We start from the raw sequence: 18,422 nt of genomic DNA on the forward strand, positions 1-18,422 counted from the left end.
GCTTTGGTTTTCTTCATAATCTGAAAAATCTTGAGTACCTAAAAACTTGCCTTCATTTGCCTGACCTCCAGTCACTTCCAGTTCCTGTCTTTCTTTCTCGTGCTTTCCTCTAATACCAGGTAAAGCTATTCATAAAAACATAGTTCTACATTTCTCCTCATAATTAAGATAGAGTTGATTTGAATATGATGGATTTTTTTTTAAAAAGTGTTCCGTTTACATAGCGCCTTTCTAGACTGCAGGATGTCCCAAATTGCTTAGCATCCAGCCAATGAGTATTTGTTGAAGTAAATCATTTTTGTGAAGTGGGAAACTTAGGAAATATAAGAAAATTTGGGAAGTGGAGAAATGAACCAAAGGTGTGTCATGTGTACTCCTACAGATCATACATGCTGTGAAACAGGGATGGATTGAATCAGTCCTGAAAGAGAACCTGCTCATGGAGGTTTTAATTAGAGTTCAAACATATGAACTTGCTGAACCATTTGAAAAATGTATCTCTATTAAAAGGGTCATTATGACACTTCTGAATTACCTCAAGTTTGACGCATTCATTTCTTCTAAAGGGTATCTACTACTTCATTTCCTTTCTTGGGTTACACTTTGTCAAGTTGAATTTCCCAAATGTAATTTTGGTTTCTAGCCTTGGTCAGCATCACAGAACAGACTCTCATTTCACAGTTGCATATCTGAGATTGGAGATGCATGTCCATTTTTTTTAAAAATAAATTTGAGAGCAAGGTATTTTGATCTGAATTAGATTAGACTAGATTCCCTACAGTGTGGAAACAGGCCCTTCAGCCTAACAAGTCCACACTGACCCACCTCGACCCATTTCCCTCTGACTAATGCACCCAACACCACGGGCAATTTAGTATAGCCAATTCACCTGGCCTGCACATCTTTGTGACTGTGGGAGGAAACCGGAGCACCCAGAGGAAATCCACGCAGACACGGGGAGAATGTGCAATCTCCACACAGACAGTCACCCGAGGCTGGGATCGAACCCAGAACCCTGGTGTTGAGGCAGCAGTGCTAACCACTGAGCTACTGTGTTGTTTTAGGATCCTTCCTCCTGAAGTTAAACTGTAAGAAACTTGTATGTTTAGAATTTCCTTCTAATATTTCAGGATATTAAATACTTTTGTTACAACATTGACTCAAGCCAGTCCAAATCTGAGTGGAATGTTCACTTTAATTTCTTTGTTTTACTTTATATTTAAATAATACCATAGCGTATTTAACAAAATCTAAATACAAACCATCACTGAAATCCTCCACTGTCAAATTGCAAAGTTTTTTCTGTATTCTAATGACTATTTTCCAATGTGCAAGGAACACTGGCTATTTCATAGTAACAGAAATAGAGTATATACTCATTTGCGCCTGCTCCACAACTTGATATGGTCACAGCTGATTGAACACTTCAATGCCTTTTACTCAACTTATTTCTAGAACCAGTGCACCATTAGTTATCAAAAATCTTTCAATCTCTTCCTTAATCATGCACAAAGACCGAGCCTTTGCAGCCCTCTGGTGTGGAATTCTGACGGTTCAAAACCTTCTGAGGAAAATAATTTCTCCTCATCTCAGGCCTAATTGGCATCAACTTTAATTTTCAACCATGCAGCCTGGTTTTAGACTTTCCATCTAGGGATAGCATCTTAGTTGTAGCTACCCTGTCTCTCCCTTGAAGTATCACCTTTCATTCTTCAAACTCTTACCTTGTTTATGCAACATCTCTTCATAGAATGGTCCCACTGTACTGGAAACAAGTTTGGGTGAAACCTTGTACTCTGTCTCATTGCAGCAATAATGTCAGGACTTCTGTTATTTTGCACTGGTTCATCAGAAGCTGTTGAAAAGAATGTTGATACTCAATAGTCTTGATTTGTTGTATTATGTTTTTAAAAAACAACAGCTGGACAGTCCGTGCCTATTTGAGGAAACTCCAAGAGGTTCAAAGATATTGCTACACATAGAAGAAGAGGAGAATCTTGGCTGAGCACTATAACTTAGATACTCCACATGAATGAAAAGGTTAAATTTTCGCTTTTTACGGCCAGAGTGCATCAAATAATGTGCCTCATATGAAATTTTAACTTTTATCACAATTTGACTGCAAATGGGGTGACTGCTCAATTTAAATGACCTTAAATTTGTTTCCTTGAAGACTAAGCATGTACAGTAGATAAGGGAATGCATGGTGTATAATACTAAGTGTTTGCGATTCCATAACATTTATTTATCAAGCTGATGAGCTGTTGGTGGATGGGCAAGGAAGCCAACTTTGCCTTTGTGTTTATATTGCTTCTTGTAGAGCGCATTTATGATGTATTCTACTTAATGTATCTGTCTTGAAACTTTGATAGATTTCATGTAAGAATTGTCATATTGCAGTAAGTTATCTCAGTGCATATGTTTGCTATGTGCATTCCCATTATATTTCTGTTGAATGGGCATATATGGAAAAATGTAACGTTTTCTAAAATGAGGGACAGGTTAAAAGAAAGAAGTCATGCACATATTGCATGTATGTCAAATGTACAGACCTCTGACATTAAGGAGCTTCAAAGATACAAAATCAAAATTTCTGTGATTTACTCTTAGCTTCGTGGAACCGATGGATATCCAGTTAAATATTTTTGAAAAAAAGATAAAAGGAAAAAAAAATAATTTTTGTGTTGACTTATGTTTATAAATAAAAAATAAATCCTCCAGTCATCGTCTTGATTTGAATATTGAAAAACACTTTGAGAGATATGTAAACAAGTGAGAATTTGTATGCTGGTAAATAGCAGAACTGCATCATTTTGTTTTACACCGTGAAGCAATGCTGCGACAAATTGAGAATATTTTGTCTGAGTGGGAGCCTTCAAACTCTTTGCGCACAGGAGGAAAAGCAATAAAGGTAACTATAGGTTAGTTATGCGGACTTTGGTAATAGGGGAATTGCTAGATTCAATCTATAGGTGCATGATATCAGGGCACTTAGAAAATTATGGTTTGATTACTGTCATTTTGGATTTATGAAAGGAACAAACCTGTTTTGCTTTTGTGATAACTAGCAGGGCAAGTAACGGAGCACCCAATGATTGCTGTGCAGTTTGATAAGATATCACATGGGAAAGTTTTATAAAATGAAAGCTCATGAGATTGGAGGAATATATTGAGGATCAGTTAACAGCAAAAACTAAAAGATAATTCCTGCCTTGCCAGACTGGAACTAATTAGGTACAACAAGGTCAGGGTTTGGATCTCAATCATTAATATGCCAGAAGGGAAATCCAGTGATATTGGCGAATGCTGGGGAGCTGATGGCCTAGTTGTATTATCGCTAGACTATTAATCCAGAAACTCAGCTAATAATTGGTAACCTGAGTTCAAATCCCGCCATGGCTGATGGTAGAATTAGAATTCAAGGAAAAAGTCTGGAATTAAGGGTCCAATGATAACCATGAAACTGTTGTCAATTGTCAGGGCAAAACCTATCTGATTCGCAAATGCCTTTTAGGGAAGGAAATCTGCCATCCTTAACTGGTCTGGCCAACATGTGACTCCAAACCCAGAGCAATGTGGTTGTTTCTTACCTGCCCTCTGGGCAATGAGAGATGGGCAATAAGTGCTTGCTCTAACCAGAGGTACCCACAGTGCATAAGTGAAGTTTGGTAAAAAGCATGCTGGTCCGATTTGTCTTGTGTATTTCAAAATGGATGTCCAATACAGCCAGTACATTCATTTCCAAATGTTGCTGACTTTTCCCTCAGATTGTACGTACTTTGGATAGAGGGACTGCATTTAATGTATCCATTCAACTCTTGTTGAGTCAAAGAGTGGTGTTGGGAAAGTACAGCAAGTGAGGCAGCATCCGAGAAGCAGGAGAATCGACATTTTGAGCATAAGCCCTTCACCACACTCTTTGACTCTGAGCTCCAGCATCTGCAGTCCTCACTTTCTCCCAGCTTCTTGTTGATGCAAACAAAAGGGGATTGTAAGCCATAAGGAGAACATGAGTCTGTAAAGCAATTTGGGCAGTTTGAGAGATTGGGCGAGAATATGATCCACTTTGGTTGGCAAGATAGGAAAACTGAATTATTTTTAACAAATGGGAAATGTTGGTATTCAGAAGACGTATAAGAGTTTGCACACAAATTGCAAAGTAAATGTATTTGTATAGCAAACAATTAGTAATGCAATTCATGTGGCCTAAGGACAGTATTTCCTGGGGCGTGGGGGGGGGGGAAATGTATTACTGTCACCTCCAGCAGCTCTTTGGGAAAGACATGTTGTGGGAGTGGAATTGCACACCTCAGCAGGAGCAATTTTCCACCTTCGAGAACTGCCAGGTCTTCTCAGCCAGGGCTCAGCCGTGGGATAGCAATGAGGCGCCAGCATGTACTCTTCCTTGGTGCCCATACCCAGACCTGGCGTTCAGACAGGGAAATACTGGGGAGTCTGGGTAGAGTTAGGTTTAGCTGGGAAGTAACATATTGAGAGAGATACTGGGGGTTGGGGTAACTAAAATTGATAAGGCAAAGGATGACACTTCCCAACTCCAGGAAGTGAGGTATGAGTTTATTGAGAACGTTACTAAAATATGCTCATTGAATTGGTTTTTTGGAATATCCCAAGCAAATAGGAAGTTGACATTACTGATGAGCATCATTTTATGTACAGCAATCAAATGATGCCACCTTGTGGGTTGATTGCAACAATAATTACAGATAAAGGTAAAATATTTGGATAACTAACATTGTGCACTTACCTGTTGCAGATAATACAATTTATTTTATTCACATGTATTTTTAATTGAGAGCCCCTTTTTCTAGAATTTATGGGCATTAGTCATAGAGATCTACAGCATGGATGGAGGCCCTTGAGCTCAACTTGCCTATGCTGCCCGGTTTTCACAATTAAATAGATTAAATAAACTGAAGGCACTTCAAAGCATAAATGTTATTATTGGTAGAAATGATTTGCTTAGTGAGTTTCTACTTCCTGTAGAAATGTGCTATATTTTTCATTAGGTGTCTGATGTTCTGGCACTTCATTGCAGGTGATAGAGGATGGTTCACTACTTTAAAAGCTTCCAACGTAACCTGATCCCCCTCTGCCCTAACATGGCCTTCACAGCAGCCATCTTGTGCTTCCATGACAGCTACAAGGCCTGGCAGCACTAACTTCCTTTGAGAGAGCCTGGCTGCATTATATCTGGAGATAGTTGAAAGTAGGCGGCACGGTGACACAGTGGTTAGCACTGCTGCCTCACGGCGCCAGAGACCCGGGTTCAATTCCCGCCTCAGGCGACTGACTGTGTGGAGTTTGCACGTTCTCCCCGTGTCTGCGTGGGTTTCCTCCGGGTGCTCCGGTTTCCTCCCATAGTCCAAAGATGTGCAGGTCAGGTCAATTGGCCATGCTAAATTGCCTGTAGTGTTCGGTAAGGGGTAAATGTAGGGGTATGGGTGGGTTGCGCTTCGGCGGGTCGGTGTGGACTTGTTGGGCCGAAGGGCCTGTCTCCACACTGTAAGTAATCTAATCCAAGTTTCAGTGTAGATTGCAGAGTGCTGATTTCACTCGATAGCAAAGTGGATCACTTAAGAAAGACAACTGAATAGTGGGCATCAGAGGGCACGTTAAAGATCAAATACAATTAGTTACATGCAGTAACAAGACTGGGCACACAAAAGGTATGCAGAACAGGCTGTTTGACTGTTTGTCCTGGTCTTACCAGACTGACCACTGAACACCCACCATACTGTACTGGGATTGTTTCCTGACTCTGAGCAACCAAGTGGCCCACTGATAATGGCAAAGCCTCTGGTTGGTGTGTTGAATTGTGCCTGTTACTGGCTGACAATGGACTCCACTTGACTATAGACTAGCTCCCACCATTTTCAGACATGGCCATGTGGTTAAATAAATGTGCAGTGTTTACGGTGCTCGAAGCTCAAGATGTTCACCAAACTAGACCCGTACCCCTCTAGACTGATCCCTACTGATAAGCAGCCATGTTTGTGCAAATTCCTCAAAATAGCCATATGGAGACACTTTGGCTATGGCTGAAGTGTTAGTATGCTAACCAGCAGGTCATGGATGGTGGGAGGATGCAGATATGCTCCAACTGTGCAAATGAGCAGCTTTGCAATTTGTCCAGGTCAGTCCTTAAGCTGGGAGCCTTTCCGTGCACACAATGTGTCCTTGCAGTAGCCTTACAATGCAAGTTGCTGATCCTCACTGCAATACAGCTCTGTGTTTCATAAGCAGTCTGCCAGTGTAGTAGAGGGATGCCTTAACAGTGATGGCTTGACAGATGCCAGCTGCCAATGTTTGTGGCTGGAAGGGTGTTTATGGCTGCTACCAGTGGATTGTGCCCTGAGGTGCAGATTAATAGTGGCGACAAGGGATCATTTAGACCTGTGTACGCATTCTGGTTTCCATGTTGGGGTTTCTCGATGTCTAGCTTGTTTAGCAAATTGCTAAGATAGAAAGCTGAGCATTTAATAAGGTGAGTTGTGCTATCAATAAGATGTTTAACAAGCAGTACTCTCCGGTGGTAACTTGCCACTGCCTAACAATAAACTCCCTACCTATGAAAAAGAATGGATTTGAGACACTCCTATTGTAAAGATGGGCCTCATTGGATGATTCTGCCACAAATCTCACCATAACGCACCATGCTCAGGTCCCTGTATGATTTTCTCCTACCTCTTGACTGATTCTGAATGATCAGACCATTTATTGGACATCCAATACTGTATGAGCAGGAATTTCCTTTATTTAAAGTATTAGGGAAGCTGAAGGCATTGGGCAGAATCATCTCTTAAAGGATTCTTCAACATTGGCAGCATTTCTAGATTCTGATCCCAAATGCTATGATGGGACTACATGTCTGTTCAATCTTTCTGCTGTCAAACCATTTAAGAGGCCACCTCCACATATGTCCCTTAAGAAAAGGAGTGAGGATTGCATAGGCATATTGATTAATTGATCCATCAGAGTATGTTGTATCAAAATTGTTATATAGATGTTTATGTTGGTACACTGTTTATAACAGAGTCTCGCGAGTGTGTTTGTCCAACAAAGTATGACACCCAGTTGTGCAAATAGAAGTTCGGACAAATTACAATGATGGGTCAAAGGTCAGCATTAGAGTGTCTTAAATGAAACACTTGCATTCACACATTGCTTTTCATGACCAACAGCCTGTTTCAGTGCTTTACCCAAATAAATACTTTTGAAGTTTAGTTACTGCTGTAATGCAGAAGGCATGATAGGCAATGTTTGTGCTGCAAACTCCCACAAACTTGAATGAAAAAGATTGGGCAATCTTTCTGTAATGCTGATTCAAAAATTAATATTGGTCAGCACCTCAGTGACAACCCTAATGCTCTCATTTGAAATTGTTTCGTGGAATGTGAAGCATTCAGATGTGGCCTAATTTTAAAATCCAGAAATAGCACATGATTATCGTTGGTATAGACTGGTTGACTGAAGGGTCGGTTTCCATGCTGTATGACTCTATCTCTGACGGTGCAGCAGAATGTTGAAAACTGATGGTGTGGGGACAACTGCTGCTGGGAAGCAAACTGTTTACTTTTCATAGCTGGGTTACTGAAGTGCTCAGTGGTGCTGAGAGAGGACCTTCTCCTCTCTCCTGGACTGTGGTGTTCATTTGTGCTTGGCTGTTTGACACCATTGCAGAGTGCCACTGTGAGAGAGGGATGCAACACATAATGGTGCAATTTTTGTTTGAGGGCCATTAGCTCTGAGGTGCCTTTTTTTGGGGGAATCTCCAGTTGCAGCGAAGGATGCAGCATAAAAGGTAGGTGCAAAGTGGGTGGGGCCTCAAACACAATGCCCATGTAGGCCAAAGTAAAGCAAGGACAGCCCAATGATTCTTTCAAGCATCTGCAGAGAGTTAAGAATTAGTTGCCTTGGCCTTTTCTAGCCGTCTGGGTTTAGGTTTTATTGTCACTTGGACTTGGGTACAAAGTACCTAGGTACATGTATTAGAGACAAGAAAGAGAAATAAAGAAGAAAAAAGTTACATTACCTTAGCGATTCATAGTATAAGTTAGAAAATAAGACCGTTAAAAGGATAAACATGACAGTCAGATAAACAGATTACAGATAAATGTTACATTGCAGTAGAGTGCAGAGGCTTCCACATGTGCTCTGACCAGCCTTGCAAGCTGCTGACTGACTGCACCGGCACCCAATCCAACAACTGTCCATGCTCCGCTCCATGTCTCCAGCCCCACTGTGCTCTGGCTTTCAGACACACTTTCCATGTCGCCACCCTTCAGCCGGCTCTCAGCTGTTCCACTCCACTCCATACCCCCAGCCTCCAGTCTACTCTCAGCTGCCCCCACTCCGCTCCATGCCCCACTCTACTCAGCTGCCCCACTCCGCTCCATGTCCCCAGCCTCCAGTCTACTCTCAGCTACCCCACTCCGCTCCATGCCCCCAGCCTCCAGTCTACTCTCAGCTGCCCCACTCCGCTCCATAGCCCCAGCCTCCAGTCTACTCTCAGCTGCCCCACTCCGCTCCATAGCCCCAGCCTCCAGACTACTCTCAGCTGCCCCACTCCGCTCCATGCCCCCAGCCTCCAGCCTACTCTCGGCTGCCCCACTCCACTCCATGCCCCCAGCCTACTCTCGGCTGCCCCACTCTGCTCCATGCCCCCAGCCTCCAGCCTACTCTCGGCTGCCCCACTCCACTCCATGCCCCCAGCCTCCAGTCTACTCTCAGCTGCCCCACTCCGCTCTATGCCCCCAGCCTCCAGTCTACTCTTGGCTGCCCCACTCCACTCCATGCCCCCAACCTACTCTCGACTGCCCCACTCCACTCCATGCCCCCAGCCTACTCTCGGCTGCCCCACTCTGCTCCATGCCCCCAGCCTACTCTCGGCTGCCCCACTCTGCTCCATGCCCCCAGCCTCCAGCCTACTCTCAGCTGCCCCACTCTGCTCCATGCCCCCAGCCTCCAGCCTACTCTCAGCTGCCCCACTCCGCTCTATGCCCCCAGCCTCCAGTCTACTCTCAGCTGCCCCACTCTGCTCCATGCCCCCAGCCTCCAGCCTACTCTCAGCTGCCCCACTCTGCTCCATGCCCCCAGCCTCCAGCCTACTCTCAGCTGCCCCACTCCGCTCTATGCCCCCAGCCTCCAGTCTACTCTCAGCTGCCCCACTCTGCTCCATGCCCCCAGCCTCCAGCCTACTCTCAGCTGCCCCACTCCGCTCTATGCCCCCAGCCTCCAGTCTACTCTCAGCTGCCCCACTCTGCTCCATGCCCCCAGCCTCCAGCCTACTCTCAGCTGCCCCACTCCGCTCTATGCCCCCAGACTCAAGTCTACTCTCAGCTGCCCCACTCCGCTCCATGCCTCCAGCCTACTCTCAGTGCCCCACTCTGCTCCATGCCCCCACCCTCCAGCCTGCTCTTAGCTGTCCCACTCTGCTCCATGCCTCCAGCCTGCTCTCAGCTACTGCAATCCAACCCTGAATTGCTGCAAGGTAAGTTTTCTTTTAAAAAAACTTTAAAATGTTGGAAAAAAAGAGATGAGAAAAGAAAAAGTGAATGGATGGATGAGCTTGGATGTTACTGTGTCCTACTTGGTGTGCTTTGACCCATGTCTTCACTATGATTACACTACCTGGCTCTCAGTCTGGTGAAGATATGACTGTATCAGGTGGAATAGTCAGGCCTCTGGCTGGCTAAAGGGCTTGAGATGATTTTGACCCCTGTCTCCATGCACCATACCCACACCAGGTGAAGAAACTGACCACAATGTGAAAGCCTTGAGATTCCCTTCTGACCCCCTGCATAGATAATTATCATTCTGGAGCCTGGGAATGATTAGTTGTTACGTTTATATGGTTAATTGAAGTACCAGCTTGGCAGGGTTGGTAAGCTAACTTGTGAAAATGAGTTGAGTTCAGACACGACAAAGAAAATTTGAGTGTTACCTGCTGGCAGTATAGAAGGGGTGCTGCATTACCTTGGTCTACAAATCCATTGTAAAACTGAGAGTTGTCAAGACCAACATTCTCATGGTACCACAGAAATATGACAAAAGGTCTCAGAAGCAGTTAGTACTTTTGATTTCTGCTTTATGTATCTGCCCTCTATTCAAAGCCATTGTTATGGACTTGAGCAGACCACTCAGAACATTCTTAAGCCAGACCATAACTTTGCAATTTGTTTTGAGAAGTGTACAGTGAAAATTATCCGGAGTAGGTTAACGAGGTTGACTACCAGGTTTAAAATAGACAAAAATTTATTCACAAAATTACACAATGAAACACAAAGAACAGACTAAAGAACCCCTACAGAACTCAATCTGTCCAAACTAGACTTCATTATGCTGTTCTGAATATACACAATAGTCCCAATCAGCAAACTCCCTTTAAATACCAGTATATATGGAGCACCTGTTTACAAGTTGTAGGGCAGAAAGACAGTTTCCACACAGCTCGCTGTTGAACTCGCCAGTTCAAGACTGAACTAAACTGCTCAGCTGGAGAGCTGACCACTCCCCTTTCATTATACCGGTCACTTCTAAAACATAACCACTTTGGCATGAAATTTCTTCTGTTTACATAAGAACAAAAGGTCTCTCAAAATCCTTTTCATCTCTGTACCAAACCAGACTGATCAGAGCCCGCCCTGGTTTATTACCCCTCTGAAAAAAGTCCTTGAGCCAAGGAACAGCTTTTAGAAAATTAAGGGACTAGCTTTGTGACACCATTTGGCAAATTATTTGTTATCCTGCTAACAAAAGAAAATCACCTTATCAAAAGAGGCTTGTAAAGCAGTAAACATGATAAAGATAGAGGAAGAAAATGTCATTAAAATTTTAAAAAGTGGTCATTTATTTATAGTCCGTAAATCAAACTGGAGCTGTTTCTAATGTGTTAGCAAGTTAATTCATAACCCTCTGCCATTTTGTCACTGTAGGAACCTTTGTCTCAGTGGGACCTTATTCCCAGACTATTTTGAATTCTTCTACCAAAATCATTCCTGAGTTCTGCACTTCTAGTTTAACACCTGCTGAACTCCATCACCTATCAAACACAAACTTATTTCTCTCCAGCATGTTCCACACTTCCTTTTTACATTTACGTCTGTAGGCATTTGGTACCAACTCATACATATAAAAATAACAATCTTTACTCTCTGTACACCTTCAAAGCTTTCCCATGTTAGGAGCATATATCAACATTTTTAGGCCATTTCAATTTTGTAGCAATAATCTTAAATAACACAAAGTTCATATCCTTCCTCACTCTATTTAAATACCAAGCAAATACTTCTTGTCATATCAAAATGATAAGGAATGGGCTCTGGGCTATTTTTGTCCTTCCTTTCTAATCATGAACATTGAGCATTTTTTCTTTTATAACTCAAGTTTTCACATCTCTCAAAATCAAATATTTTTCATTTCTCTTTTAAGTTTCATGTGTTCTGGTTCTACTTGTCTCACTTCCTCTATCTTGTTCTGAAATTTTAGCTAATTCTATTTGATTCCCAGTCTGAATACTCTTCTTGATGCTTAGCCACTGGGAAATAAACGCCTGCTTTCCTAGCTCCTGATCTTGAGTGGAATTCAACTTCACTGCCACCACCTTTAAAATTGACTTTTAGATTAGATTACATTAGATTAGATTACATTACAGTGTGGAAACAGGCCCTTCGGCCCAACAAGTCCACACTGACCCGCCGAAGCGAAACCCACCCATACCCCTACATTTACCCCTTACCTAACACTACGGGCAATTTAGTATAGCCAATTCACCTGGCCCTGCACATCTTTGGACTGTGGGAGGAAACTGGAGCACCCGGAGGAAACCCACACAGACACGGGGAGAACGTGCAAACTCCACACAGTCAGTCGCCTGAGGCGGGCATTGAACCCGGGTCTCTGGCGCTGTGAGGCAGCAGTGCTAACCACTGTGCCACCGTGCCGCCCACTGCCACCGTGCCGCCCACTTCTGCTAACTGTTCAAGATACTAATAGAACAAATCTTCACTTCCCAAAAACGATGGAGCAATAAAAGTAGTCATATTGATCCCCAATGAACACATTAAAATTCAAGTGACCTGGGTTTTCCTTAAGGCTGTTGCAGTGTTTTTGCGGTAGCATGTTGGCCTAGGATTCTGTTAGACAGCTTCAGCAGGATCTGAGGGTCCTGTCAGTGGCTGTCTTCTTCGGCATCGGTCTGGATCTCCTTGTGATACCTTCACTTGGTCTCCAATTCTATGCAGTATTTTCTTTGGTACTGTGTTGGGTCTGGCCCGGGATTCCAATGGATGGTCGGATCCTGAAGCCCAGAGAGGTGAAATGTACTCAGTAGACTCTGTCTTAAATTCTCTATTTTTATTAAATTTCGTTTCTTCTTTGTTATATTACAGTGGAAGCACTGTTATTCTGAAATGTTTATTTCTTAATTTTTCTAATTTATTAATATGATTTTGCACATTTGAATTTCTGCAATGCTGGACTTTTTATTTCTTTATTTTTCTCATTTTGGTTTCTTAAGAATTTATACTGAAGAAGCTGTGTGCCTAGGTACCTGTGAACCTAAGATGGTGCTGTTAAGTGGCAACATGTAAACTTTTCACTGTACTCCTCTGAGTACATGTGACAAATCTAATTCAATTTATAATGTGAAATCTTGTTTAAGTCTGGACAGTTGCTTCGATATGGTCTTCTCCACTTTGGGGAGACAGGATGCCAATTCGTAGAATGTTTGAGACAACATCTCTGGGGGACACGCATTAAACAACCCCAACACCCTGTGGCTGACCACTTCAATTCCCCCTCCCGCTCCTCCAAGGACGTCCAAGTCCTGGGTCACCTCCACCGCCAAATCCTAGCCATCTGATGTCTGGAGGAAGAACGCCTCACCTTCCACCTTGGGACCCTCAAACCGCATGGCATCAACATTGATTCACCAGTTTCTTCATCTCCTCATCCTAGATCCAACCCTTAAATTTGGCATTGCTCTCTTGAACTGTCCCACCTGTTCGCTCCAACCTATCACCATCACCCCCACCTGCACCCACCTCTTGTCTTCCCAACTACTGTCCCCCCCCTCCATGTTCCTGATGAAGGACTTATGCCTGAAACGTCCATTCTACTCCTCCTCTGATGCTGCCTGGCCTTCTGTGCTTTCCCAGTGCCACACTTTTCAATTCTGTTTTGCTGTTTTGGTTTAGAGATTCCAGATGAGCTTTCAATTTATTATGATCTCTGTAGACACCAAGAAGTTTTGAAAGAAAGGAATCTCCATGATGTCATTGGGAAATTGCCGCACGATTTAACGACCGAACATTGAGTATGGAGGTACAGCTCAGTCCCTCTACTGACCACCACCACCCCCCCCCGATATCCCCTCCCTCCCTGACTCTGCCCTTTCCCATGGGCAATGCTCTATTCTGGGATTTGGAGGGAGACAACAATCACAGCCTCCTCTGTGACACTGCTGAGATAAGTGGAACTAAGGCCACAAAAATACCAGTCATGATCTTATTGATGGCAGAGCAGGCTCAAAGGGCCAGATGCTAGATTAGAGTGGTGCTGGAAAAGCACAGCTGGTCAGGCAACATCTGAGGAGCAGGAAAGTCAATGTTTTGGGCAAAAGCCCTTCATGAGGAAAATTCCTTTTGCCTGAAACGTCGATTTTCCTGCTCCTTGGATATTGCCTGGCCTGCTGTGCTTTTCCAGCACTACTCTAATCTAGAGTCTGATTTCCAGCATCTGCAGTCCTCACGTTTGTTCTGAAGGACCAGATGGCCGACTCCTACTCCTTGTTCTTATGTTCTCTGGCTAGCACTTGGGATTTTACCATTCCAGGCCCAAATGACTGTTGAATGCTCATCGGTCACCAATTGTTTGGGTGGGGTTGATAGATAAAAACAAGGTTTCTAATTTTCTAACTTTTCTGGGTAACTATTACTTTAATGGAAGCGGAACCCTCTGAATTCTCTAATGTTAAGCTGTTTTATTGGAGTGTTTTCCGAGCAGGAGAATGAAACATCAGAATTGTCAATTCTCCAGGTAAGCCCATTGAGCTCTCTGCATCTGGTATTCCACAGGATCTTAACGTGCTACTCCAGTGGTCACTGCCCTGGAATGGGATCTGAACCCAGAACCTCCAAACTCAGAAACTTGACCAGGTTTGAATTTGCCTAGAGTTTCATGATACTGTCAGTTTAACTTAAGTCAAAAGCAAAATACCATTAAAACCTCTTACATCCCCTTGATGAATAGGCATTGACCTTACACGTTAATACTGATTCTTTCTGCACAGGTTATGTCTGACCAGTTGAGCATATAAAACAATTTTTTTTTGTTTCAGATTTTATAGCCTCCAGAGTATTTTTCTTTTAACCTAAGCTATACAGATAATGGGATGTAACTCTCTGTAAAGTAGTTTTTCTCTCTCACCTGCCCTCTCTCTCTCAAACCCCCTTTTTCTCTCTCTCTCACTGCCTTCTCTCTCTCTCACCCCTTTTTCCTCTCTCACCATCTCTCTCAACCAATTAACACTCCTCCTCACTCCCTTTTATCATACCCACAGACAGACACAGACACACACATACACACAGACACTCAATCCAACTGTGTTCGTGACTCCTTGTAATATCTCAGCCTTGGAATATCTCAGCCTTGGACTTGAACACAAAATTCAAAGCTGATACAACAGTGCAGTTCGGAAGGAGTGCTACGTTGCTGGAACTGCAGTCTTTTTGAAATGTTAAACCATGACCTTGTCTGCCCTTTCAGATGTAGTCAAAAACATCATAATACCAATTGAAAAATTTGTAGAAACGTATCTCTCGTCTCCTGGCCAATGTCGATCCCTTAATCAACATCATAAAATCATACTGTCTGATTTGTCATTATCATTGCTAGTAGTGGAAGTTTTGCTGAGTGCAAATCCAATGCTTTTCCTGCACTCAGCTGTGGCAACATTTCAAACCTACTTCATTGGCTGTGAAGTACTTCAAGGAGGAGTAAGTGAGCATTGCAGATGGTAGAGATCAGAGTTGAAAAGTGTGGTGCTGGAAAAGCACATCCGGTCTGGCAGCATCCGAGGAACAGGAGAATTGACGTTTCGAGCATAAGCTCTTCATGAGGAATGTGTTCCTAATGAAGAGTTTGTGCTTGAAACGTTGACTCTCCTGTTCCTTGGATGCTGCCAGACCGGATGTGCTTTTCTAGCACCACACGTTTTGACTGTAAAATGCTTTGAGTCATCAAAGCATCTTTTGAGAAACAAACTATATAAATGTAAGTCTATTTTGTTGAACACTTTCAAGTGTTAGGAATTCCTTTCACATTTGATCCGATAGGTCTGCTTAGTAACTATCCTTTTTAAATTTCAAAAATAGAATACTACCAGGAGATAAATGAAACACAATTTCCACTTCAGAGGAGACCAACGTTGAATGAATAATAAAATATGTAATCAGCACCCTTTTTCAGATTTATTTTAATTAAAATGCATTAAAATATGTAATCAGCACCCTTTTTCAGATTTATTTTAATTAAAATGCATACCTCGTTGGCCTAATTCAGTGGTATATTGATTATTTATGGCAGGTGTGTTAAAGATTGAGTGCTGTCATCCAGATCTAATTATATTCAGTTTTCATCATCATTGCCACTTCATGAATGTTAGATGATTTTATTTATTTAAAACACTCAACATTGCAGTCTTTAAAATCTTATTCAAATTTCTAATCCCTGGAGATATCTATGAAGTTAAAAAAAATTACATTATATTACAAAAAATTCTGAATTAGTGCCACATTAGTGCAAGTTTTTCTTCTTTAAAAAGTTAGTCTTTCACATTTATCATTGCTATTTACTCATGACGTTTCTTAATATCCAATTTCTTAACATTATTATTTACGGATCATGGAAAATAAAAGGCAATAATTTTAACATCTGTTGTTGGGATAAGTATGTCACTGGAAATGCCAGCATTTATTGTCAATGTCTCATTAACACCACCTTAAATCGTTATGGTCTCTGACATGTAGGTACACTCACAGCACTGTTAAGAAAGTGCTTCAGAATTTTGTGACCGTGAAGGTATGGCATAATATTTCCAAATCAAGATAATGGGTGGCTTGGAGCATAACATGGATGTGGTGCTGTTCCCACATGTCCTCTATCCTTGTATTGCTGCATGGTAGAGGTCACAGCTTTTGAAGCTATCATCAAAGAAGTTTTGAATTGCTGTAGTGTGTCTTGTACATGGTGCAAATTGCTGCAACTGCATATCAATGACGGAGGGAGTGAATGTTAAAGGTGGTGGATGGTGTTTGATGAAATAAGCTGCTTCGTCTTAGATGGCCGAAACCCTTAAGTGTTGTTGGGTCTGCATTCCCAACGGAAATTGGAGAACATTCAATGAGAATCCTGAATTGTACCTTGTAGGTGATAAACAGTTTATATGACTGGTTAAGTTCAATTTCTGGTCAACATAACCCCAGAATTTTGATTATGGAAGATTCAGCAATGGTAAATTCATTGAATGTCAAGAGCAATAGTTAGATTCTCCCTTGTTGGGATGCTCGTTGCCCAGCACTTGTGGGGCGTGAATGTTACTTTTCACTTACCAGCCCAAGCCTGGATATTTACTGGGTCTTGCTGCATATGGATATGAACGGATTCAGTATCTAAGGAATCATAGAGACATCGAGATGTACAGCATGGAAGCAGACTTATCGGTCCAACCCATCCATGCCGACCTGACATCCCAACCCAATCTAGTCTCACCTGTCAGAACCCGACCAATATCCCTCCAAACCCTTCCTATTCATATACCCATCCAAATGCCTCTTAAATGTTGCAATTGTACCAGCCTCCGCCACATCCTCTGGCAGCTCATTCCATACACGTACCACTCTCTGTGTGAAAAAGTTGCCCCGTAGGTCTCTTTTATATCTTTCCCCTCTTAGCCTAAACCTATGCCCTCTAGTTCTGGACTCCCCGATCCCAGGGAAAAGACTTTGCCTATTTATCCTATCCATGCCCCTTATAATTTTGTAAACCTCTATAAGGTCACCCCTCAGCCTCCGACACTCCAGGGAAAACAGCCCCAGCCTGTTCAGCCTCTCCCTATCGCTCAAATCCTCCAACACTGGCAACATCCTTGTAAATCTTTTTTTGAACCCCTTCAACTTTCACAGCATCTTTCCGATAGGAAGGAGACCAGAATTGCACGCAATATTCTAACAGTGGCCTAATCAATGTCCTGTACAGCCGCAACATGACCTCCCAACTCCTGTACTCAATACACTGACCAATAAAGGAAAGCATACCAAACGCATTCTTCACTATCCTATCTACCTGTGACTCCACTTTGAAGGAGCTATGAACCTATACTCCAATGTATCTTTGTTCAGCAACACACCCTAGGACCTTACCATTAAGTGTACAAGTCCTGCTAAGATTTGCTTTCCCAAAATGCAACACCTCGCATTTATCTGAATTGAACTCCATCTGCCACTTCTCAGCCCATTGGCCCATCTGGTCACGATCCTGTTGTAATCTGAGGTAACTTTCTTCGCTGTCCACTACACCTCCAATTTTGGTGTTATCTGCAAACTTACTAACTTGTACCTCTTATGCTTGCATCCAAATCATTTATGTAAATGACAAAAAGTAGAGAACCCAGCACCGATCCTTGTGGCACACCAATGGTCATAGGCCTCCAGTCTGAAAAACAACCCTCCACCACCACCCTCTGTCTTCTACCTTTGAGCCAGTTCTGTATCCAAATGGCTAGTTTTCCCTTTATTCCTTGAGATCCTTGATTCCTGAAGAAGGGCTCATGCCCGAAACGTCGATTCTCCTGCTCCTTGGATGCTGCCTGACCTGCCGCTCTTTTCCAGCAACACATTTTCAGTCCTTGAGATCTAACCTTGCTCATCAGTCTCCCATGGGGAACCTTGTCGAACGCCTTACTGAAGTCCATATAGATCACATCTACTGCTCTGCCCTCATCAATTCTCTTTGTTACTTCCTCAAAAAACTCAATCAAGTTTGTGAGACATGATTTCACAAGAACAAAACCATGTTGACTATCCCTAATCAGTCCTTGCCTTTCCAAATACATGTACATCCTGTCCCTCAGGATTCCCTCCAACAACTTGTCCACCACTGACGTCAGGCTCACCGGTCTATAGTTCCCTGGCTTGTCTTTGCTGCTCTTCTTAAACAGTGGCACCACATTTGCCAACCTCCAGTCTTCCGGCACGTCACCTGTGACTATCAATGATACAAATAACTCAGCAATAGGCCCAGCAATCATTTCTCTAGCTTCCCACAGAGTTCTTGGGTACACCTGATCAGGTCCTGGGGATTTATCCACCTTTACCCGTTTCATGACATCCAGCACATCCTCC

General features: G+C 42.9%; 1 protein-coding gene across 6 annotated transcripts in view; it reads left to right on the top strand.

Moving 5' to 3' along the window:
* The window catches only part of LOC122550529 (LIM domain only protein 7), a 229,781-nt gene extending 227,060 nt beyond the window's left edge, over positions 1–2,721 (top strand). For all 6 annotated transcript variants that reach the window (XM_087987949.1, XM_087987954.1, XM_087987953.1 and 3 more), the window contains one exon: positions 1,922–2,721. In XM_087987949.1, the coding sequence (XP_087844075.1) occupies positions 1,922–1,944 (23 nt within the window). In that variant the 3' untranslated portion in view covers positions 1,945–2,721. The remainder of the gene's footprint in view (positions 1–1,921) is intronic.
* The last annotated feature ends 15,701 nt before the right edge of the window (positions 2,722–18,422 follow it).

Source organism: Chiloscyllium plagiosum, unplaced genomic scaffold (assembly GCF_037043375.1).
Source record: "Chiloscyllium plagiosum isolate Xiang-an unplaced genomic scaffold, Cpla_swu_hap1 HiC_scaffold_6, whole genome shotgun sequence".
In the NCBI taxonomy this organism is placed as follows: domain Eukaryota; kingdom Metazoa; phylum Chordata; class Chondrichthyes; order Orectolobiformes; family Hemiscylliidae; genus Chiloscyllium; species Chiloscyllium plagiosum.